The sequence below is a fragment of the Cibotium barometz genome, chromosome 8 (genome assembly GCF_041138505.1).
Source record: "Cibotium barometz isolate CiBa-2024 chromosome 8, ASM4113850v1, whole genome shotgun sequence".
NCBI lineage: Eukaryota > Viridiplantae > Streptophyta > Polypodiopsida > Cyatheales > Cibotiaceae > Cibotium > Cibotium barometz.
The window spans coordinates 30,199,779-30,220,725 of record NC_141053.1 but is presented as its reverse complement, the minus strand read 5'-3'; the positions used below and the strand labels follow the sequence as shown (position 1 = coordinate 30,220,725).

Genomic DNA, 20,947 nt, shown 5'->3' with positions numbered 1-20,947 from the left:
CCATGAACTCTCTGGGGAAGAATGACATCCATCATCAAAGGAGGACATAAGTTTTGGGCTTCAACTGGCAGCAGCAGGGGGTTTCTCTTCCACAGAAGACGGAAGTTTGCTCCAACATCGCCTCAGGAGGTTCAGAGCTTCAGGAACGATGGAGATGGTAGGTGAAAGGTTTCCACAGGCAGGTCAGGGGTGACTCAGGTATTTCCATGCAGTTTTAGCAGCATTTGCCATTCAGTTCCCGCAGTACATAGAGTCGTGGCTCAAAGGATTTCACTCCTGCAGACGACCTCAGTCCCGGCAGCAGAAGACAGAAGGGGGCAGTGGTTCGGAGGAGAAGGATCACAGAGGAGTCGAAGGTTGCCAGGTATACCACCCAGCAACAGTTTAGCAGCGGGGAATGTCACGTGCACACCATTCAGGTGTACAGTGACATGGCATCATTTTAGCATCATAAGTATCATCAGGATTTATCAGGCATTCTACAGGCATTAAAAGCATTTAATTCAGCTTGTACATCATTGTATGGGGCTGGAATGGCACCTGCAACAGTGTACACATCATCTGCATCACATAGTTTAATTTATGATATTTTTAGGCTCATTTATGGGGCAGCCGACAGCAGTTGTGGACATGGCATCTGGCCGACAGCACTTATGCTGGCCGACCAGCAGCATTCTTGCATATATATACAGGCGCCTCTCCATTCAGCAATTCAAGCTCATCATAGCAGCATTCAGCAGGGTGTTCTCCAACGCATCTCCTCCAGGAAGCTTTGGGAGCAGCATATCCAGCCAACGCATCAGCATTCAGTTCAGTTCAGCCCATCAGATCTGCAAACGCATGGAGCATCCACCTTCCCGTGTTGGAGAGCATCTGCTTTTCATCATCAGGTCAGCATAGCATCTGTTCCAAAGCATCCCTTCAGCGTTTCCTTCCCAGGAGACAAGGGAAAGATAGTGGACAGCAGTTCATTCATCATATCAGTATATTCAGCATATAGGCAGCATATTCAGTAGTATAGATCCATTTGGATCTCATTGTAACCGCATTCATCATCTAATATAGTAGCATTGCATTGACACATTTGTCTAACTCTTAAACATCATTAAGTGCAGTTTAGTTAGACTAAGGTTGTGATTACTACGGTCTTAAGCTCTCACATGTCACATAACACCCGTTCGGTGCCCGGTAGTCCAAGCGTCTGGAGAACCACGGTCCATGGGTGCCGAGATCGGGAGAGCCAGGCGTTAGTACGGGAGCGATTGTTTGTGTGTGGTCCTGGAACACCAGTGGGGCGCTCTCCATGGATTCCAGTGACGGCACATGACCGTAGAGACTAGACTACTCAAGTGGGCTGCTCTCCTTCGAACGTCTACTTTGAGTCTCTTGTTTGGTAACTGTATTCATCTCAGTTGTACATAGACATCATCTGGTTCTTTGAACCCATGGAGCATTGTATCTTTTAAATACTCCCAATAATATATCATATATTGAGGGGTGGGGTTGGCCCGTTCCGGTCCCAGTGCTAGTGTCCATCGATCAACATTTCATTTCATTTCAATTTTCAGTTGTTATTAAGTTGTCCATTCAAATTGTGATATTTAAGTTGTGCTATTACGCGTGTGGGTGTCCAACGGAGTCTATTCCCACTTGACGGGATCGGTTTCAGCAAGCCCACAAGTCTTGGCTGTCCCCACCGAGCCACGAGCTAAGCTAACTAGATGGACGTACCGACCAATCTCTACCTCGTGACGTCCCATACCGCCACGAAGCTACCCTCGCGGGCCTTGAGATTGCTGCCGGCCTCGGCTGCATAAAGCAAGTGCACGTCTCCACCAGATCCAGGCTCCTAACCATAGAGCTCTCACAAAGACACGCGAGACTCTATATGAACTAATGACTAACCTTGGCCACTCTTTTATAGGCTCTTGCCCGGTCATCGGGTGTCCACACTTGGATGCCCGCTCGTCCATACTTGGGTGCCCGCCCGTTAGTCTATCCCTAACTCAGCTCGCTAATCAGCCTGCCTAGCTCTAAGCTTTCCCAAACCTCGAAGCTAGTCTTGTGTGCATGTAGCACATGGTAGATACACACTGTGCACATGACAGGGTAATCCCTCTGAAGAGCAGTCAATGTCTCCCATGTAGCGTCCTCCTCAACACGATCCTTCCATTTGATCTTGTATTCTGTGATAATCGTATTACGCAATCTTCTTTCACGAAATCCAAGAATCTTTTCAGGTTCGTGTGGAACAAATGTCATGTCCTTGACATCTATGATTTCTTGAGGAATAACCATAGAAACATGGGACGGGGAACGGGAACGGGGACGGGGATGGGGAACGAGACGGGGACGGGGCAAAAGGCCGTCCCGGGGACGGTGGAAAAAACGGCAATCTGAAAACGATTGTTTTTTTGCAATTTTTTTTCCACACTTGATTTACGCTTAGAAACCAAGACATTAAGCACAAAATTGCACCAAAAAGAGGAGAAATGCATAGTCGTATTAGCAAAAAACTATAATGGGGCGCCGATGGCGTGATAAACATAAGTGAGTGTACAATGATCAATCTAAACAAAAATGCCAAATGGCATAATGAAAGGCCCAAGGAGGGTGTACACTCAAGGCAAAATGACTAAGTGCCAAGATACAAGATTGCTAGCAAAAAAGTGGGGCAAGAGTCGAGACTCGAGAGTCGAGACTCTAGACTCAAGAGACTAGGCAAGAGGCTGAAAAGGGTGAAGATCAATCGTGACCTCCTCAGTGAAGTTCTCCATAGGCTGGTTTTCAAGTGGGAGGGGAGGGGGAGGTGGGGGGGACAATGCCTCGGGCACAACCTCAAGCTCCTCTAAAATCTCGGCCCTCTGCTGATCAGAGAGATGTGGGTCCTGCTGTGCCTGCTCCCATTCGGTGAAAGGATCTGCCTTCTTTGTCAAGCCCTTGCAAAGCATTCGCAAGTTGGCACTGACAAACACCAAATCATTTGCACGCTGTACACCAAGGCGGTTCCTCTTCTTTGAGGCAATGTGGCTATAAACTGACCAGAGTTGCTCTAGGCAACTGCTACTGCAAGCCTGTGAGAGTACGCGCACAGCAAATTCCTGCAACTTTGGAGTTTCCGCACCATAATCCTCCCACCAAAGTGCAGACCCTACCTTGAAGCGGTCCGCTTGTGCATCTGCCAAACCAAAAGCCCCCCGCTTCTCTCTATAAATCTGCAATTGGTCCTTGATTGTGCGGCGATCCTCCTCACTAGTGTAAAGGCGATCCAAGGTTTGTCGAAGGCCTTTGCTCACCTCTTTGTCCTTGTGTTGCCCTTTGCCTTGAAACTCAGGATCAACAATGTAGGCAGTAGCATGGAGGGGAGAGTGGTAGGCTTGCCACCTTTTCAAACATAGGGATTTGACCTATTTACAGTGAGGCTTGACTTTGAACATTGCTTTTAGCTTCTCTGTCATGCGATCCATTGCCTCGTACACTTTGCCAATGCATGGTTGAGTGGAATCCACCACCCTAAGGAGATCAATAATCGGTTGCACCATCTCCACAAGCGCCTTGGCCTCCTCCCACCATGCCGCATCATCCGCCCTTTCTCTGCAAAATTTGCCGACCGTCGTGGAAGCCTCTGTGAAGTGCGTGCAAACTCATCACTGAGGAAGAGTCCCCTCAATGCCCCGCTACATGTACACAAGCGGCCTAGCATGAGAAAGTTGAATGCAAACCTCGTCTCGGAATACTTAAGAAGAGAGAGGCTTGACTTCTTGGAAAACTCATGCTGCACCCTGTGATGGTTGAGGACAAAGGTCACTATTTTGTTGGCACCCTCAATGACAGGTGCAACCCAATCCAAGGCCCCTATGTCTTTGATAAGGTTGTTGAGGCAATGGGCCATGCAAAAGCACACGGTGATGCGAGGATAAGTTGCTTGGAGAATTGTCCCCGCCGCCCTATTTGCCGGTTCTCCATCCGCACATATGGCAATGACATTCTCCGCCCCCACTGTCTCTCGTGTTGTTGCCCACTCCGCAGCAAGTATCTCGGTACTCTTCCCCGTCCCGGAAGCATCATGGGAGTCGACAAAGTATGTCTCCCCTCGTGAGTAGGCAACAACTCCATGGGAGTCCCGGAAGCATCATGGGAGTCGACAAAGTATGTCTCCCCTCGTGAGTAGGCAACAACTCCATGGATGGAGGGCTTTCTAGTGTCACTCCACCCATCAACGACGAGGGTAACACCATTTTCAGCCCATTGCTCTTTCATGTGGTTGGCCGCCACCTCCACGCTTGCCTTCTCCTTGTCAAGGAGACAGGTGCGGATGGTCTCCGAAGAGGGGGGAACATAAGAGGGTCCATACTCCGCTATCAATTTGCACATGGCTCGAAAGTATGGAGATCTATCCAAAACACCATATGCAAAACACAAACAAAATTCAGATTTTTACCATCATTTAGTCTTTTAAGTTTTAGTCTTTAAAGTTTAGAGCATGATATTTGAATTTTGAATAGTACATGAGCATAGTGCCAAGGACTTACCGTGCCGCCCGAAATGCTATGTGGTCATGAAAGAAGAATCGTGCCACCGCCATGTCCACCTCCTCTTTCAATTGAGGGTTCCAATTCTCATCAAGAGTACTTTGGCGTCCCCGGGAAGCGGATGCCTCTCTTGATGAACGAGGTACATGCGGCGTTGATGTCCTCACAAAGGATGTGGGGTCGACGGCCACTTGAGGATTGCGTTTTGCCAACTCGGCCGCCTCATAAACCACAAGCTTTTCAAGGAGCTCCTTCTTCTTCTCGGCCGAAACCTCCTTGCAAAATTGCACTTCGTTGGCCGGGCTCATGCAAGAAGTGAGCACGCACTTTGTGGGCACCGCCGGTTCGCTTGTAGCCGCAAAGCTTACATACCCATGGTCTTGAACCACCCTCTTGACCGTATTGCGAGCACTCTACCTCATCCCACCAACTCCATCGATGTACGGCGGGCCGCCTTCTTCGTGATGGAGCGGGTGTTGAAGTGGTGGAGGCAGCGGCGGACCCGGGTTGAGGAGAGGAAGGGGTTTGAGAAGAGGATGCCATAGTGATAGAGACTAGAGTAGAGCTTGAGATGGATGGTAGAGCTTGAGAAAGAGTCAAGACGGAGAATTGGGATGGAGATGTTGGAGAAGGAGAGCTTGGACAATGGAGAGGGTGAGCTTGGAGAGGGAGAGCTTGGATGTTGGAGAAGGAGAGCTTGAAGAGGGTGAGCTTGGAGAGGGAGAGCTTGGATGTTGGAGAAGGAGAGCTTGGACAATGGAGAGGGAGAGCTTGGAGAGGGAGAGCTTGAGCCTTGGGTCTTGGAGAGGGAGAGGGAGAGGAGATGGCTTGAGGAGAGCATGGAGGTCTCTTATATAGAAGAAGAGGGGAGCCATGTGGGAGAGAGAGACTCAAGGAAGAAGCCTTGGAGGAGTTGCGCATCACCAAACGGCTAGGACAGATAGCCGTTGAAGCCCCGCCAACGGTCAAAAACTGCCGCCAACGGTCATTTGACCGTCCCCGTACGGACAGGGAACGCCGTTCCCGGAACGCGTTCCTGGCGTCCCCGTTTCGCAGTCGGGTTGCCGTCCCCGTCCCTCCGTCCCGCGGACGTCCCGCCCCCGTCCCAGGCGTTCCCCGTCCCTAGGGTCCGTTCCCCCCGTCCCATGTCACTATGGGAATAACTAACTGGTCTATTCCACCCAATACTTCCTTAAGTCTACTGACATGAAATACAAGATGAACTTTCACATGAGAAGGCAACTCCAATTCATATGCGACTGAACCAATCCGTCGTGTAATACGAAATGGTCCACAATATCTAGGGGATAATTTCGGAGATCAACCTGTCCGTAAAGTCTCGGAATCTTTCGGAACTTGCAAATACACCATCGTTCCTTCAGAGAACTCTCTGGGTGAACGATGTCTATTAGAATAAAATCTATCTCTATCTTGAGCACGTCTAATAGATTCTTTCACAACTTGTAACATTTCTTGCATATCTTGCAAAAAATTACGTGCTGCATCATGCTGAAGTCCTGAAAATCCCACTGTAACAGGTGATCTAGGTTGAAAACCATACATAAGCATGAAAGGACTAAAACGTGTACTTGTATGCTTAGTACTGTTATATGCAAATTCTCCCATGAACTCTGTCTTTTGGATACATATGCTCTAAGCATATTCTCTAAAATCTGATTCACTCTTTCAATCTGGCCATTAGATTGAGGATGATTTGAGGAACTCAAATTCAAAGTTGTTTCCAACTTCTCAAAAAAAGCCTCCAAAAGTCACTTGTAAACTTAGAGTCTCTATCACTGACTATGTCATGTGGTAACTCGTACAGTCTAAACAATTGCTTGATAAATTGCCTTGCTAATTGTGTAGCTGTAATGGTCTTCCAGGTCGGTAAAAATCTAGCCATTTTTGTCAAGCGATCCACCACAATCCAAATAGAATCGTGGCCTTGACGTGTTCTTGGCAATCTAGTAATAAAATCCATGGAAATACTTTCCCATTTATTACCTGGGATTTGCAAAGGATGCAACAGCCCAGCCTGTCTAAAGCGTTCAACTTTATTTGCTTGACAAACTTGATACTTGAGAACATAATCTTCTATATACCCTTTCATCTTTGGCCAATAAAAAGTGTGTTTTACTAACGATAATGTCCTGTGTACCCCAGTGTGTCCAACAGAAGGGGCATCATGACACTCCTTAAGAATCTTGGACCTAATGTCTGGGATCTGTGGTACAGAAATTTTATCATTACGGAATAGTAAACCATTCCGAATCATCCACTGACGTCCTGCAGTCTGAATGGTAGGTTGCTCAGTCATCGAGTCTTGGTCAATCAATGAGCTCTCGTCCTGGATCTTCTGCCAAAATGGTCCAAAATAACTATCAGTCTTGCAAAGCCCTCTCAATGATTGAAATAAGTAAGTAGAAATCTTGGTGAACGACAAAGTATTCACCTCTCTAATCAGACTAAGCGCATCTGTGACACTATTCATGGACCCTTTTCTATAACGAATCTCAAAATCAAAATCTTGCATTAATTCAGCTCATCCTGTAAGGTGGAATACTAACAGGGTGAGCACCAGGGACCAGGTTAATACGATGATCTACTGCCCTTTCAAGTGGTAAGCTTGATGGCAGTCCCTTAGGAAATACATCTTGAAACGAATCAAGTATCTTCTTTAACTCATTGCTTTCAAACACACTTAATTCATTGACATCCATAGAAGGTATGAGACATAAAGAAAGTGGAATCAAGACAATGAAAAGCAGTATACAAAGAAGAATCCATTATATTCCCAAAATCAATAGTATTTACAAGAGGTTCCTGAGAGGGATGTATACAATCACCTAAGATACTATACTGGGTGTTCCTATGTTCAAAAGAAAAAGTATGACTAGACCAATCTATCTGGACTTGAAGAGTCTTAAACCACTCAATCCCTAATAATAAGTCTACATGTTCTAGATGCATAATATAGCATTCCAGAGTATCTTCGTAGTCTTGAATCCGGATCGGTAGCGTCTCCACCTTTCGATCCCATACTTGTTGACCCGCAGGTAGGCATACCTCATAGGTATGATCGCTGGGTGTTGTGTCAAGACCCAATTTCTGCACAAGTTTGTAATTAACAAAGTTGTGTGAGCTGCCAGGGTCCAGAAGAATGTGGATTCTATGGCCATTCACTTCTCCATAAACTCGGAGAAGATCATGCACGCCAAAAACTTTAGAGTTGAACAGACAATCAGAACATGAACTAGGGCGAGAAAGTATAGTAACTGATGTATCTGTCAAAGACAACTGGTTAGCTGCCTTTGGCTTGGATCCTCCGTTGGTCTTTGCACCCTTTTGCTTCGGGCACTTGTTACGCATATGTCCTTTTTCTTCGCAGATGAAGCAACGTCCCTCTTTGAGCTTCAAAGCCTTGAGGAGACGTTTTTTCTTTGCTGGAATTGAAGTAGAATTATTCAAAGGTTGGTTCGAAGACTTTCCTTTTGTCGTGCTAGCCATCGGCGTGGAGAACTTCCTTTTGTGCTTGTTCCCCTGCTCGGTCACGGGTTTAGACTTGGAAGAGACCATTGTATCATCATAGATACGAGCGGAATGAATGGCCTCGTCCAAAGTTTTGCATTTGTTGTTTTTAACCTGTAAACGGTATGAGTCGGGTAAACCGGCTACGAAGAACCCCAAAAGAGTGGTGGAATCCATCTTCGTAGCTTTCATCTGCAAGTCTCTAAATTTCTGGAGGTAGACCTCATAAGTGAGGTTCTGTGAGGTCATGGTCAAAGTAGCAAACTGGGCAACAACATCATAGTCATTCTCTTTCTTGAAGACTTCTTTGAATTGTGTCCAAGTCGTTGGTTTAGGGTTGAGTTCTTTCCACCAAAGCAAAGCTTTGCCTGAGAGGAAACCTGCTGCTAATTGGATCTTTTTGCCATCGTCATACGGATGAAACTGAAAATGGACCAGCCAAGTGTCCACTATCTCCTTGGTACGCTGCTTTTGCTCGCCCCCAAACTGTTCCGGAGTAATATTGGGGCCTAAAGCAGATGCCAAAGTATATCCATACCCGAAAGAGTAGATAGGGTAGTGGTCAACAAAGAGATGGAGTTTTGTAAAGCTTGAATCTGCGCGACAACTTGTGCTTGACGTTCCGAGAAAGAAGCTTCGAGAGAAACTTTAAACTCTTGGAAACAAAATCGTCGAAAAGATCGCCATCGGTGGCTTCCGTAGCCGGTAGGTCTTCATGTTCGGGAATGGGCTCCAACTCGGATTCTTGGGTCGACATCTTGAAGAGGGCAAGATGAGAGAAAAGTTTGATCTTGCACAAAGAAGAGTGCTAGAGAGCTTGAGAGCTTGAGAGATGTGTGGCAAGAAGCCTCTTTAAGGGGAATTTATAGGCTTTCCGAAAAGCTTGTTGAGCTTTTGCTTTTGTGTTTAAAAAAAAATAAAAAATAAAAAATAAAAATATTCTGTTAAAAAAAAACACTTATAAAGCAATGCTTGGGTTTTTAAACCCTTCTTTAAGGTTCAGAAAAAAAAACGAAAGCAAAGCAAAGCAAAGCGTGGCGTGGGGTTAAAAAAAAAACGTTCCTACGATGCAAAAACAATCATGCTGAATTTGAAAAAACAGCAGTATGTACAGAAAAACAGCAATCTTCTCGAACTCATACCTTTTCTTTGACCTCTTCTTCTCTACCTACCGACTTGCTCGTTCTCGAGGCTTGCTATGATACGAGTGCTTTGATACCATTGTCAAATCCCCATAGGATCACCTCGTAGAACGCTCCTAGTACAAGACTCAAAACTTGCAAACAAAACCAAACAAACATGAAGCAAGCCTGACTCACCTCCCAACCATGACATCCGTGGGCAAGCCCACAAGTCTTGGCTGTCCCCATCGAGCCACGAGCTGACTAATGACTAACCTTGGCCACCCTTTTATAGGCTCTTGGCCGGTCATCGGGCATCCACACTTGGGCGCCCGCTCGTCCATACTTGGGTGCCCGCCCGTTAGTCTATCCCTAACTCAGCTCGCCAATCAGCCTACCTAGCTCCAAGCCTCCCCAAACCTCGAAGCTAGTCTTGTGTGTGTGTAGTACACGGTAGATACACACTGTGCACATGACAGTTCCAAAGTCGGTTCCCGTTCCTGTTCTCGTTCCACGTTCCATGTGACTATGACTCTTATGCTTTGTGGATCCAACTGTATTATTGTAGGTCTTAGCCATTTGTGGATCCGATTGCACCTAATGGGCTCTATACACGGTGCTCTACCACCGTACCGGCTGCCCCCATTGGCCAGACCACAAGATCGCGCACAAATAGACCTTCACATGTCATGCAAACTTAAGGAAATCATGCATCACAACAGCAGCGCTGTTTTTTCACTCTTTTCGTCAAGAAAAAACATCTAGACATCAGTGCATCTCTAACAAAAGACCCTTCGTCTCCTTACCTTAGACCATGCATACACAAGACTTTAAAAAATATTATCTTCTTGACAAACTAAGGAAAAAGCAAAAACAGCATACATACTAGAATACCTTGAGACGATGTTTGTTCGCATGCCCGAGTGGCATTGATACCAACTGAGATTGCCACTTGATTTCTCAAGCATGCACACACACAAGAACAAGACACATGATCTGGCTTACCACCCAGCTATTGCTCCTATGGAGCATCCCCGAGCCATGAGGCTAGGGCAACATCGTGACCGTGTCCTACACCAAACTACGGTGTCCCATACCGCCATAGCCCTCCCCTCTGAGGTGTTAGCTAGGAAGAATGTCAAGGCCTCACTTGGATCATGATCCCCCTCCTAGGGATAGTCACTTGTGAGTTCTCAACTCACTTGTTTAGGCCTCAAGATCCAATAATAGCGTGAAAGCTCACTTATCGGCAACGAATGACTTATGAGGGTTTATTAGCTTAAGCTCAAAGAACTGAATCTTCAATGCTATCTTATAATTTTTATGCTTTTCCCCAATCAATTCCCTACCTTATCCCATGCTTCTAGAGATGACTCTATGTTAGCGGTATGATGAATGCAGTTGTCACTAAGTGCCAATGCAATGATGAAAAAGTCTCTAGTGACCCATGCAAGCTTGGCATCTCTAGTGGTAGGCTTCTTTTCTTTCCCATTTACCACACTTCAAATGCTTTCCCTCATTAGATGATATTTAACCTTAGTATGGAAGCCTTGACCATCAAACTTGTCTAAATACAAGAGGTTCCTGAGAGGGATGTATACAATCACCTAAGATACTATACTGGGTGTTCCTATGTTCAAAAGAAAAAGTATGACTAGACCAATCTATCTGGACTTGAAGAGTCTTAAACCACTCAATCCCTAATAATAAGTCTACATGTTCTAGATGCATAATATAGCATTCCAGAGTATCTTCGTAGTCTTGAATCCGGATCGGTAGCGTCTCCACCTTTCGATCCCATACTTGTTGACCCGCAGGTAGGCATACCTCATAGGTATGATCGCTGGGTGTTGTGTCAAGACCCAATTTCTGCACAAGTTTGTAATTAACAAAGTTGTGTGAGCTGCCAGGGTCCAGAAGAATGTGGATTCTATGGCCATTCACTTCTCCATAAACTCGGAGAAGATCATGCACGCCAAAAACTTTAGAGTTGAACAGACAATCAGAACATGAACTAGGGCGAGAAAGTATAGTAACTGATGTATCTGTCAAAGACAACTGGTTAGCTGCCTTTGGCTTGGATCCTCCGTTGGTCTTTGCACCCTTTTGCTTCGGACACTTGTTACGCATATGTCCTTTTTCTTCGCAGATGAAGCAACGTCCCTCTTTGAGCTTCAAAGCCTTGAGGAGACGTTTTTTCTTTGCTGGAATTGAAGTAGAATTATTCAAAGGTTGGTTCGAAGACTTTCCTTTTGTCGTGCTAGCCATCGGCGTGGAGAACTTCCTTTTGTGCTTGTTCCCCTGCTCGGTCACGGGTTTAGACTTGGAAGAGACCATTGTATCATCATAGATACGAGCGGAATGAATGGCCTCGTCCAAAGTTTTGCATTTGTTGTTTTTAACCTGTAAACGGTATGAGTCGGGTAAACCGGCTACGAAGAACCCCAAAAGAGTGGTGGAATCCATCTTCGTAGCTTTCATCTGCAAGTCTCTAAATTTCTGGAGGTAGACCTCATAAGTGAGGTTCTGTGAGGTCATGGTCAAAGTAGCAAACTGGGCAACAACATCATAGTCATTCTCTTTCTTGAAGACTTCTTTGAATTGTGTCCAAGTCGTTGGTTTAGGGTTGAGTTCTTTCCACCAAAGCAAAGCTTTGCCTGAGAGGAAACCTGCTGCTAATTGGATCTTTTTGCCATCGTCATACGGATGAAACTGAAAATGGACCAGCCAAGTGTCCACTATCTCCTTGGTACGCTGCTTTTGCTCGCCCCCAAACTGTTCCGGAGTAATATTGGGGCCTAAAGCAGATGCCAAAGTATATCCATACCCGAAAGAGTAGATAGGGTAGTGGTCAACAAAGAGATGGAGTTTTGTAAAGCTTGAATCTGCGCGACAACTTGTGCTTGACGTTCCGAGAAAGAAGCTTCGAGAGAAACTTTAAACTCTTGGAAACAAAATCGTCGAAAAGATCGCCATCGGTGGCTTCCGTAGCCGGTAGGTCTTCATGTTCGGGAATGGGCTCCAACTCGGATTCTTGGGTCGACATCTTGAAGAGGGCAAGATGAGAGAAAAGTTTGATCTTGCACAAAGAAGAGTGCTAGAGAGCTTGAGAGCTTGAGAGATGTGTGGCAAGAAGCCTCTTTAAGGGGAATTTATAGGCTTTCCCAAAAGCTTGTTGAGCTTTTGCTTTTGTGTTTAAAAAAAAATAAAAAATAAAAAATAAAAATATTCTGTTAAAAAAAACACTTATAAAGCAATGCTTGGGTTTTTAAACCCTTCTTTAAGGTTCAGAAAAAAAAACGAAAGCAAAGCAAAGCAAAGCGTGGCGTGGGGTTAAAAAAAAAACGTTCCTACGATGCAAAAACAATCATGCTGAATTTGAAAAAACAGCAGTATGTACAGAAAAACAGCAATCTTCTCGAACTCATACCTTTTCTTTGACCTCTTCTTCTCTACCTACCGACTTGCTCGTTCTCGAGGCTTGCTATGATACGAGTGCTTTGATACCATTGTCAAATCCCCATAGGATCACCTCGTAGAACGCTCCTAGTACAAGACTCAAAACTTGCAAACAAAACCAAACAAACATGAAGCAGGCCTGACTCACCTCCCAACCATGACATCCGTGGGCAAGCCCACAAGTCTTGGCTGTCCCCATCGAGCCACGAGCTGACTAATGACTAACCTTGGCCACCCTTTTATAGGCTCTTGGCCAGTCATCGGGCATCCACACTTGGGCGCCCGCTCGTCCATACTTGGGTGCCCGCCCGTTAGTCTATCCCTAACTCAGCTCGCCAATCAGCCTACCTAGCTCCAAGCCTCCCCAAACCTCGAAGCTAGTCTTGTGTGTGTGTAGCACACGGTAGATACACACTGTGCACATGACAGTTCCGAAGTCGGTTCCCGTTCCTGTTCTCGTTCCACGTTCCATGTGACTATGACTCTTATGCTTTGTGGATCCAACTGTATTATTGTAGGTCTTAGCCGTTTGTGGATCCGATTGCACCTAATGGGCTCTATACACGGTGCTCTACCACCGTACCGGCTGCCCCCATTGGCCAGACCACAAGATCACGCACAAATAGACCTTCACATGTCATGCAAACTTAAGGAAATCATGCATCACAACAGCAGCGCTGTTTTTTCACTCTTTTCGTCAAGAAAAAACATCTAGACATCAGTGCATCTCTAACAAAAGACCCTTCGTCTCCTTACCTTAGACCATGCATACACAAGACTTTAAAAAATATTATCTTCTTGACAAACTAAGGAAAAAGCAAAAACAGCATACATACTAGAATACCTTGAGACGATGTTTGTTCGCATGCCCGAGTGGCATTGATACCAACTGAGATTGCCACTTGATTTCTCAAGCATGCACACACACAAGAACAAGACACATGATCTGGCTTACCACCCAGCTATTGCTCCTATGGAGCATCCCCGAGCCATGAGGCTAGGGCAACATCGTGACCGTGTCCTACACCAAACTACGGTGTCCCATACCGCCATAGCCCTCCCCTCTGAGGTGTTAGCTAGGAAGAATGTCAAGGCCTCACTTGGATCATGATCCCCCTCCTAGGGATAGTCACTTGTGAGTTCTCAACTCACTTGTTTAGGCCTCAAGATCCAATAATAGCGTGAAAGCTCACTTATCGGCAACGAATGACTTATGAGGGTTTATTAGCTTAAGCTCAAAGAACTGAATCTTCAATGCTATCTTATAATTTTTATGCTTTTCCCCAATCAATTCCCTACCTTATCCCATGCTTCTAGAGATGACTCTATGTTAGCGGTATGATGAATGCAGTTGTCACTAAGTGCCAATGCAATGATGAAAAAGTCTCTAGTGACCCATGCAAGCTTGGCATCTCTAGTGGTAGGCTTCTTTTCTTTCCCATTTACCACACTTCAAATGCTTTCCCTCATTAGATGATATTTAACCTTAGTATGGAAGCCTTGACCATCAAACTTGTCTAAATGCATAGAGTGGGATGGAGAAGCAAGGTCTTACCCGAAGGGTATTCTTCCCAAGAAAGGAAGGGTTTAATTAGCTACTAATGATGGTATAAACCTAGGCTTGGATCAACTAGGCTCTGATACCACTGTTAGGTAGTGATTTAGGAGAGCTTAGGGTGGACAGAAATGATAATTAGACATGTGGTAAACACACTATAAGCAATAAGAGTCAAGCTAACGAGAATGATCAAGTCTAATGACACAAGTGATTAGCATAAGTGAGAGCGCTTCATTCATAGATTGGTGGCCTTAAATCGGCTTCAAGTACAAACCACTAGGGCTGATGAAACTCGAGTTTTTGAGTAGCTAGAGAATCATTTCAAGTGTCCCCTATTCTCTCCACAATCATCTCCTTGAATATAGGGAAAAAGGTGGCTACCCTTGGCATCTACTTTGTGGTGAATGTAACTAGGATAAAAACTTTGTGGTGAATGTAACTAGGATAAAACCTTGATTCTTTTACAAATCAGCTTTGATCTTTTGAACCTTTGCTCACTCTAATGATGATGGATGATTTTTTGCTTCTTCCAATAGATACACGCACATGGTGGGTGCTCTTCAATGGCCCTATTTGGTGTCGTGAGCATTCTCTCTCCCTGTTACTTCTTCCTTACATGTCAGTCAGTCTTGAGCACATTCTTGCCACTAACAAATACGACTAGTTTCTTGTCAGAATATGCAGCGGAGATGATGACCAAATCTGGGAACGGGCAAAAACGCAGGCAGAAAAACAGCACAAGAGAGAGAGAGATGTAGGCGTGTAACTCTGCTCTATATACACAAGAAGATCCCGAGGAATGATACAAATGAGGTATGGGGGCTGGGGTCCTATATATACCTCCCTAGAGGGCAGTCGGCCAGCATCAGGAAAGCCCACGACTGATGAAAAGACCCACGACTGCATAAATGCAGTCGGCCAGCAAAACAGGTGCCCACGACTGATCAAATCCAGTCGGCCAGCAGCCCAGTAGCCCACGACTGATCAACATGGAGTCGGCCAGCACTGGGGTGCTCCTGGCAACACCTGGCAGCCCTCCCAAGCCTCAGAAAAAATGGGAAAAATAGGGGAAAAATACGGAGAGTGGGGAAAAATGGGAAAACACCTCATAAGGGCGGGCACACCCACAACAAAGGCCCTGGTGTATAAAACTGGACAGGAGATGACTTCTAACACCCCCTCTCAGCTCCTGGCTGTGTGACCAACCACTGGGAGCTGGGGTGCCGCCTGAGCAAATCCTGAGAGCGACTTCGTGAAGAGGTCCACCGTACTGTCCTCCGTCGAACAGAACTCCAGCAAGATGTCATCAGCAACAATCTGTTCACGAACAAAGTGCCTCGGGATGACCATGGGTTCCTCCGGTGGAAGCCCAAACCTGCAATGTAACCTCCTCCTGCTCCGTAAAACTGCTCCTGGGCCTGAAGTAGATTCCCTCGTGTCCGGATCTCCTCCCAAACCGAGTCACTCCAACCGTGGAGTCGGACTCCATCCAACAATCCCCCTCCTGTGTACAAGAGTCCATGATCCTTCGCATGCCGCAGAAACCACAGGAAACGCAATCCTGCCTCCCAAAGAGTCATCCGCAACCATGAGCTCAACCAGCTCATCAGGAAGCTCCCGTCCAATCTGGTGTCCATCAACCAGATCAATGAACCATACAGCTTCTGAGTCACAGAGACATCACACTGCTCACAAGGATCAACACCTGTTACGGTGCACAAACAAGTCCTGGAAACCTGATGAAACCTGTCAACCACTCCCTCTGAATCCGGAACCACAAAGCCTGGAGAAACCACCTCCTTCTGCAAGTAATCACCTGTCACCTGCCTGGCTTTCCGAAAGGTCCCCGTGGAAAGAACATCCTCAACTACTGGAAGTTCTATGTCCCGAACACGACGAGACATCAGAGCATAAGTGACCTGTTCAGCTTCCTCTGACTCACGAACACAAGAACTACCAACCTCAGTACTGGAAAGTTCCTGCCAACTGCTGCCATCTACTGGTAAGCTATCCACCACCTGGTCTCGGAAAGCTCGTACCTGCAGCGTATCCACACTTGAGTAGCCATTACCAGACTGCCACTCATCACAGCCCTGAGGACCTGGGAGAGAGAGTGCTGAAAGCCTGTAGACTCCATTCTCCACTCCACCTTCCCAAACCACTTGGCCTGTTGCTTTGTCCCGGAGAGCAACAAAATGCTCATCAAACTCCACCCGTACGCCAGTCTTGCAAACCTGATGCACTGACAACAGATGAAAACCAAGTGCTGGAACATACAACACCTGGGAGGAATGCTTCCCCCCTCTGCCATCGGGAACTATCTCCATCCTGCCCTCACTGTGAACTGGGATAGTGGATGTATCCCCAGTAAGTATATGACCAGAAAGCCTGCAGAGATCCTGTAAACCGGAACGGGAAGGAGTCATGTGCCTGGAAGCACCACTATCGAGAATCCACTCCCGAGTATCCGTTGCGGAGAGTCCTCTAATCTCCTCCCTGCCTGAAGAAAATGAAGCATCGGTGTCCATCACCTCCAGGTGCACAAAAGCCGGAGTCTTCATGATTGTTGAGGAGTCTTCACCCTTCTCGGTCTTCCGCTTGGGACACTGCCTCCAGTAGTGGCCTTTCTCGCCACAATCATTACAGGTCCTCTCTGCCTTCAGCTTCTCGCGGTCACTAACGGACATCTTCTCAGAAGACTTCTCCGACGAAGCCTTCCCCTTGCCCGTGTTACGGCCTTTCGACCGTTGGCCAGTAAAGGCCTCCGAACCTCCACCCTGAGGAGGGTTCGTGAATCGTTCCTCCTGGTCTAGGACCATGGGCACAAGCTCCTCCCATGTGATGGTGCTGAGCCTGCCACTGGTAATCAACGACGAGTAGAATGCTGAGTACGAAGAGGGCAAATGTGATAGCAACGTTATGGCCATGTCCTCTGACGATATCTCCTTCCCAGCCTGGAGAACTTCTTGCTGAAGAGCCTGCAGCTTGTTAATATGCTCCCGCATCGTCGACGACTTTGCAGGGCTCATAACCCGCATCTGTACTTCCAAGGAAATCCTCTTCATGGGCGATACCCTGTTGTAAAGTGAGGCCAAATGCTGCCATATACCTCTGGCCAGCGTCATATGCTTGACATGATTGATTACCTGCGGTGTGCAGTTGAGGAAAATAAACGAACGGACCCTGGCGTTGACGCGATCCCACATCTGTGTCTGGGCCTCCCGGTCCTTTTGGGTTGACGGTAACTCCCCTTCCTCTACTTCCGGCCGTGGAACACCAACAATGACGAAATCGGCAAGGTCGTAAGACTCCAAAACGGATTCCATCATCACCTTCCATATGCCGTAGTTGCTCCCGTCCAACTGACGGTCCACCGGGAACGTGGGGAGTGTCGGGATCTTCACATGTCTCTCGGCCATCTCAAACAGATCTGCCATAGCGGGGATGTACTCTGAAAAGGGTGGGTGGGTGGGAACAAAGAAGAACTGATACCTGCAAGTGGCTGTCCAGCAAATCAGCCCGCCTTCCTCTTGCTTCTCCTCTTCCCGATCAGCCCAAAACAGTCCACCAATCAGCCACAAAACAGTCCCCCTCTTGCTCACACAAATCCCAAGACCTATCTAGAGCCTAGGGCTCTGATACCATGTCAGAATATGCAGCGGAGATGATGACCAAATCTGGGAACACAAGAGCAAAAACGCAGGCAGAAAAACAGCACAAGAGAGAGAGAGATGTAGGCGTGTAACTCTGCTCTATATACACAAGAAGATCCCGAGGAATGATACAAATGAGGTATGGGGGCTGGGGTCCTATATATACCTCCCTAGAGGGCAGTCGACCAGCATCAGGAAAGCCCACGACTGATGAAAAGACCCACGACTGCATAAATGTAGTCGGCCAGCAAAACAGGTGCCCACGACTGATCAAATCCAGTCGGCCAGCAGCCCAGTAGCCCACGACTGATCAACATGGAGTCGGCCAGCACTGGGGTGCTCCTGGCAACACCTGGCAGCCCTCCCAAGCCTCAGAAAAAATGGGAAAAATAGGGGAAAAATACGGAGAGTGGGGAAAAATGGGAAAACACCTCATAAGGGCGGGCACACCCACAACAAAGGCCTTGGTGTATAAAACTGGACAGGAGATGACTTCTAACATTTCTGTCCATGTAACATAGGATAATCCAACAGGCAAATTTACGAAGGTACTTTCATATGACAAATTTAGACATCTGTTGGGGTTGAACAACTCAATCCTTGACGGGGATTCATGCAACTGTAGTAGACTCGGATAAAGTCACATCTTTTTATTTGAGTTATTCAACCACTTTGGACTCAAAGAGTAAATCATTGTCAAGCAATGGGAAATTGTTTAAATTTTATTTATGTATTACGAGAATCACCTAGATCTCTGAGGCTATGCCTTGAGTGCGAAAACAACTCAATGTGCATGTGTAGCATACGACTTTTGGGTTCAGCATATACTGAACTAGATGCATGAAATTTTGGCATGTTCTATCAGGTGAATAATATGATATCTATTGGTGGACCTCATGCAGGCACAGCATCGATTCCTTTATGTGGGGTAAGTGATTTTTAATGGTATCATGGCCGTAAATGCATGTTCATAGGGTTTTTACCTAGGTGCAAGCTTCAAAAATAGCCAGGTTGCAATTTTTGTCAAGGTGGTTTTCTGAGGCTGTTCATGAGTAGCGTTGGAGTAAAGATAGGAGAGAGAGCATTTGCATATGAGTAGGGACATCAAAGCACAATGCTAGTAGTTTTCATGACAGTGATAAAAGAGCCAAAGCTTGATTTTTAAGAAACGATGTTGCTTGATGCTTGAATGGTATTGCTGTGTTTTCAGAGTGGTGTTTTTTGTGAAATTGCTGACTTGGTGATGGAGCTGGGAGTATATACTTCCTATGTGCAGGTAGGCATAGTTACTTCGATTTTCGTCTTCTTCCCTTTCATGAAAAAACTATATGCTCTACTAAGCTCTATACATATGGGCTTGACCTTCAGGAGCACCTTGGACCTGCTGGTTATGTGAAAATCCCGACGGTGTGTGTCTGGCTATATAATATATCCTTTCTTTTGTTATATTAGACCATGGAATGGTGCAGGTGACAAGTACTTTCCCTTGTGTGCTCTTTTGTGATTAGGATCTAGAAGCTTATTCAAAGGGATGCAAGTTTCTTCCAAAGCTAAACAATGAGCTTGAAGACAGTCAAAATATGACTTACAAGGAGCGGTTCAGTAGCCTGAATCAGCTCATACTGATCATGGTGAGCTGCGATGACCTAGCTCACTGTTCTGGTGCAGCAGATGTACAACAATATGGCTATAACATACTTTTCTGTCACAATTTCCAGTTTGAGAAGGACAAGGTGTTGATTCCACCTGAGACTGCTTGGTTTGGTTACTACCCACCAAATAACCTCAAGACTGTCTTGGCTGCCAATGAGGTATTCCAAACACAGTGTTGTGTTAATGAGCAAAGGAAATATACACCCATCCACACACATATACATCCATCCATACATGTAGACATAATTGTACCCACTAACGTGCACACATGCATGATCCATACATACAAACATGCATGCATGCGTACATACATACGTGCATGCATGCTTGCAAGGAAACATACAGAAAACATGCACTCATGCATTCATGTATACATGCTTATGCACATCCATACATGCATGCTTACATGCCTACATACATGCATACGTAACATACGTACATACCTACGTATATATGTATACAAACCTATGTACCTCCATGTATGCATATACATACAAATGTACTTTCGAGTAATGGATGCTACCTCCCTATGTCTTATGCAGACTGATCTATATAAAGATGACTGGATTGGTCTGAGAGCCCTAGATGAAGCAGGGAAAGTGAGCTGGCTTTCTTTGCCTCGTGGTCATCTTCATATAAATGAGACAGAGATGAGTACACATATTGTACCTTACTTGATAGATTCCAGTGCAGTTATATGAGTAAATTGGATTACAACATGATCTTGTGAGGTAGATGTGGCTATTGATTGTATGGTTAACTGTATGTGCTGTTTGGCACACGCAAGTGCCTCGTGCCTTGTATTATCTGGTTGTAAATTACTCTAGTGTATGCTAAAACACGGTGGATCTCAATCCAGCAAAGTGCCTTAGGTGGAAACTTGCAATGTTGTAAAGTGTGCATGGATATAAAACCCAGTATGTGGGACCATTGGGATTAATTATTTAAACAATTAAAAATTGTGGATTATTTCTTGCTTCAAAGGTTTAGGGAATCGAAAGCCCTGTAATGCAACAAAACAGCAGATCTCCCTGCAGAAATTGAGGATCTCCCTGCAATCTGGTTTGGGGGTTGGTTTGTTACTGGGACTGTTAGAAGTCATCTCCTGTCCATACCTATACACCAGGGCCTTTGTTGTGGGTGTGCCCGCCCTTTGTAGGTGGTTTCTCATTTCCTCACTCCCCGTATTTTTTCCCCATTTTTCCTATTTTTTGTGTGGCTTGGGTGGCAGCCCTGTGGTGATAGGAGGTCCTATTTGTTAGTCGACTGCATCTGTGTGTTTGCTGGTGCTGGCTGATTGTATGTAACAGGTCGTGGACCTTCTTGATGCTGGCCGACTCAGCACACGTGGCCGACTGGGTGTTTTTGCTGGTTGTGGAGACACGGACTCCTGTTGGCTGTCCTAGAGCAGGCCGACTGCTGTTTGGGGGCCATATAAAATGG

General features: G+C 46.1%; 1 protein-coding gene across 2 annotated transcripts in view; it reads left to right on the top strand.

The window, feature by feature from the left end:
* LOC147636138 (uncharacterized) overlaps positions 1-20,482 on the top strand; it is a 36,179-nt gene extending 15,697 nt beyond the window's left edge. The window contains exons 7-12 of one of the 2 annotated variants that reach the window (XM_086801586.1): positions 18,717-18,779; positions 19,062-19,127; positions 19,220-19,258; positions 19,360-19,482; positions 19,570-19,662; positions 20,047-20,482. In XM_086801586.1, the coding sequence (XP_086657712.1) occupies positions 18,717-18,779; positions 19,062-19,127; positions 19,220-19,258; positions 19,360-19,482; positions 19,570-19,662; positions 20,047-20,205 (543 nt within the window). In that variant the 3' untranslated portion in view covers positions 20,206-20,482. The remainder of the gene's footprint in view (positions 1-18,716; positions 18,780-19,061; positions 19,128-19,219; positions 19,259-19,359; positions 19,483-19,569; positions 19,663-20,046) is intronic. The other variant, XM_086801587.1, reaches the window with a different exon arrangement.
* The last annotated feature ends 465 nt before the right edge of the window (positions 20,483-20,947 follow it).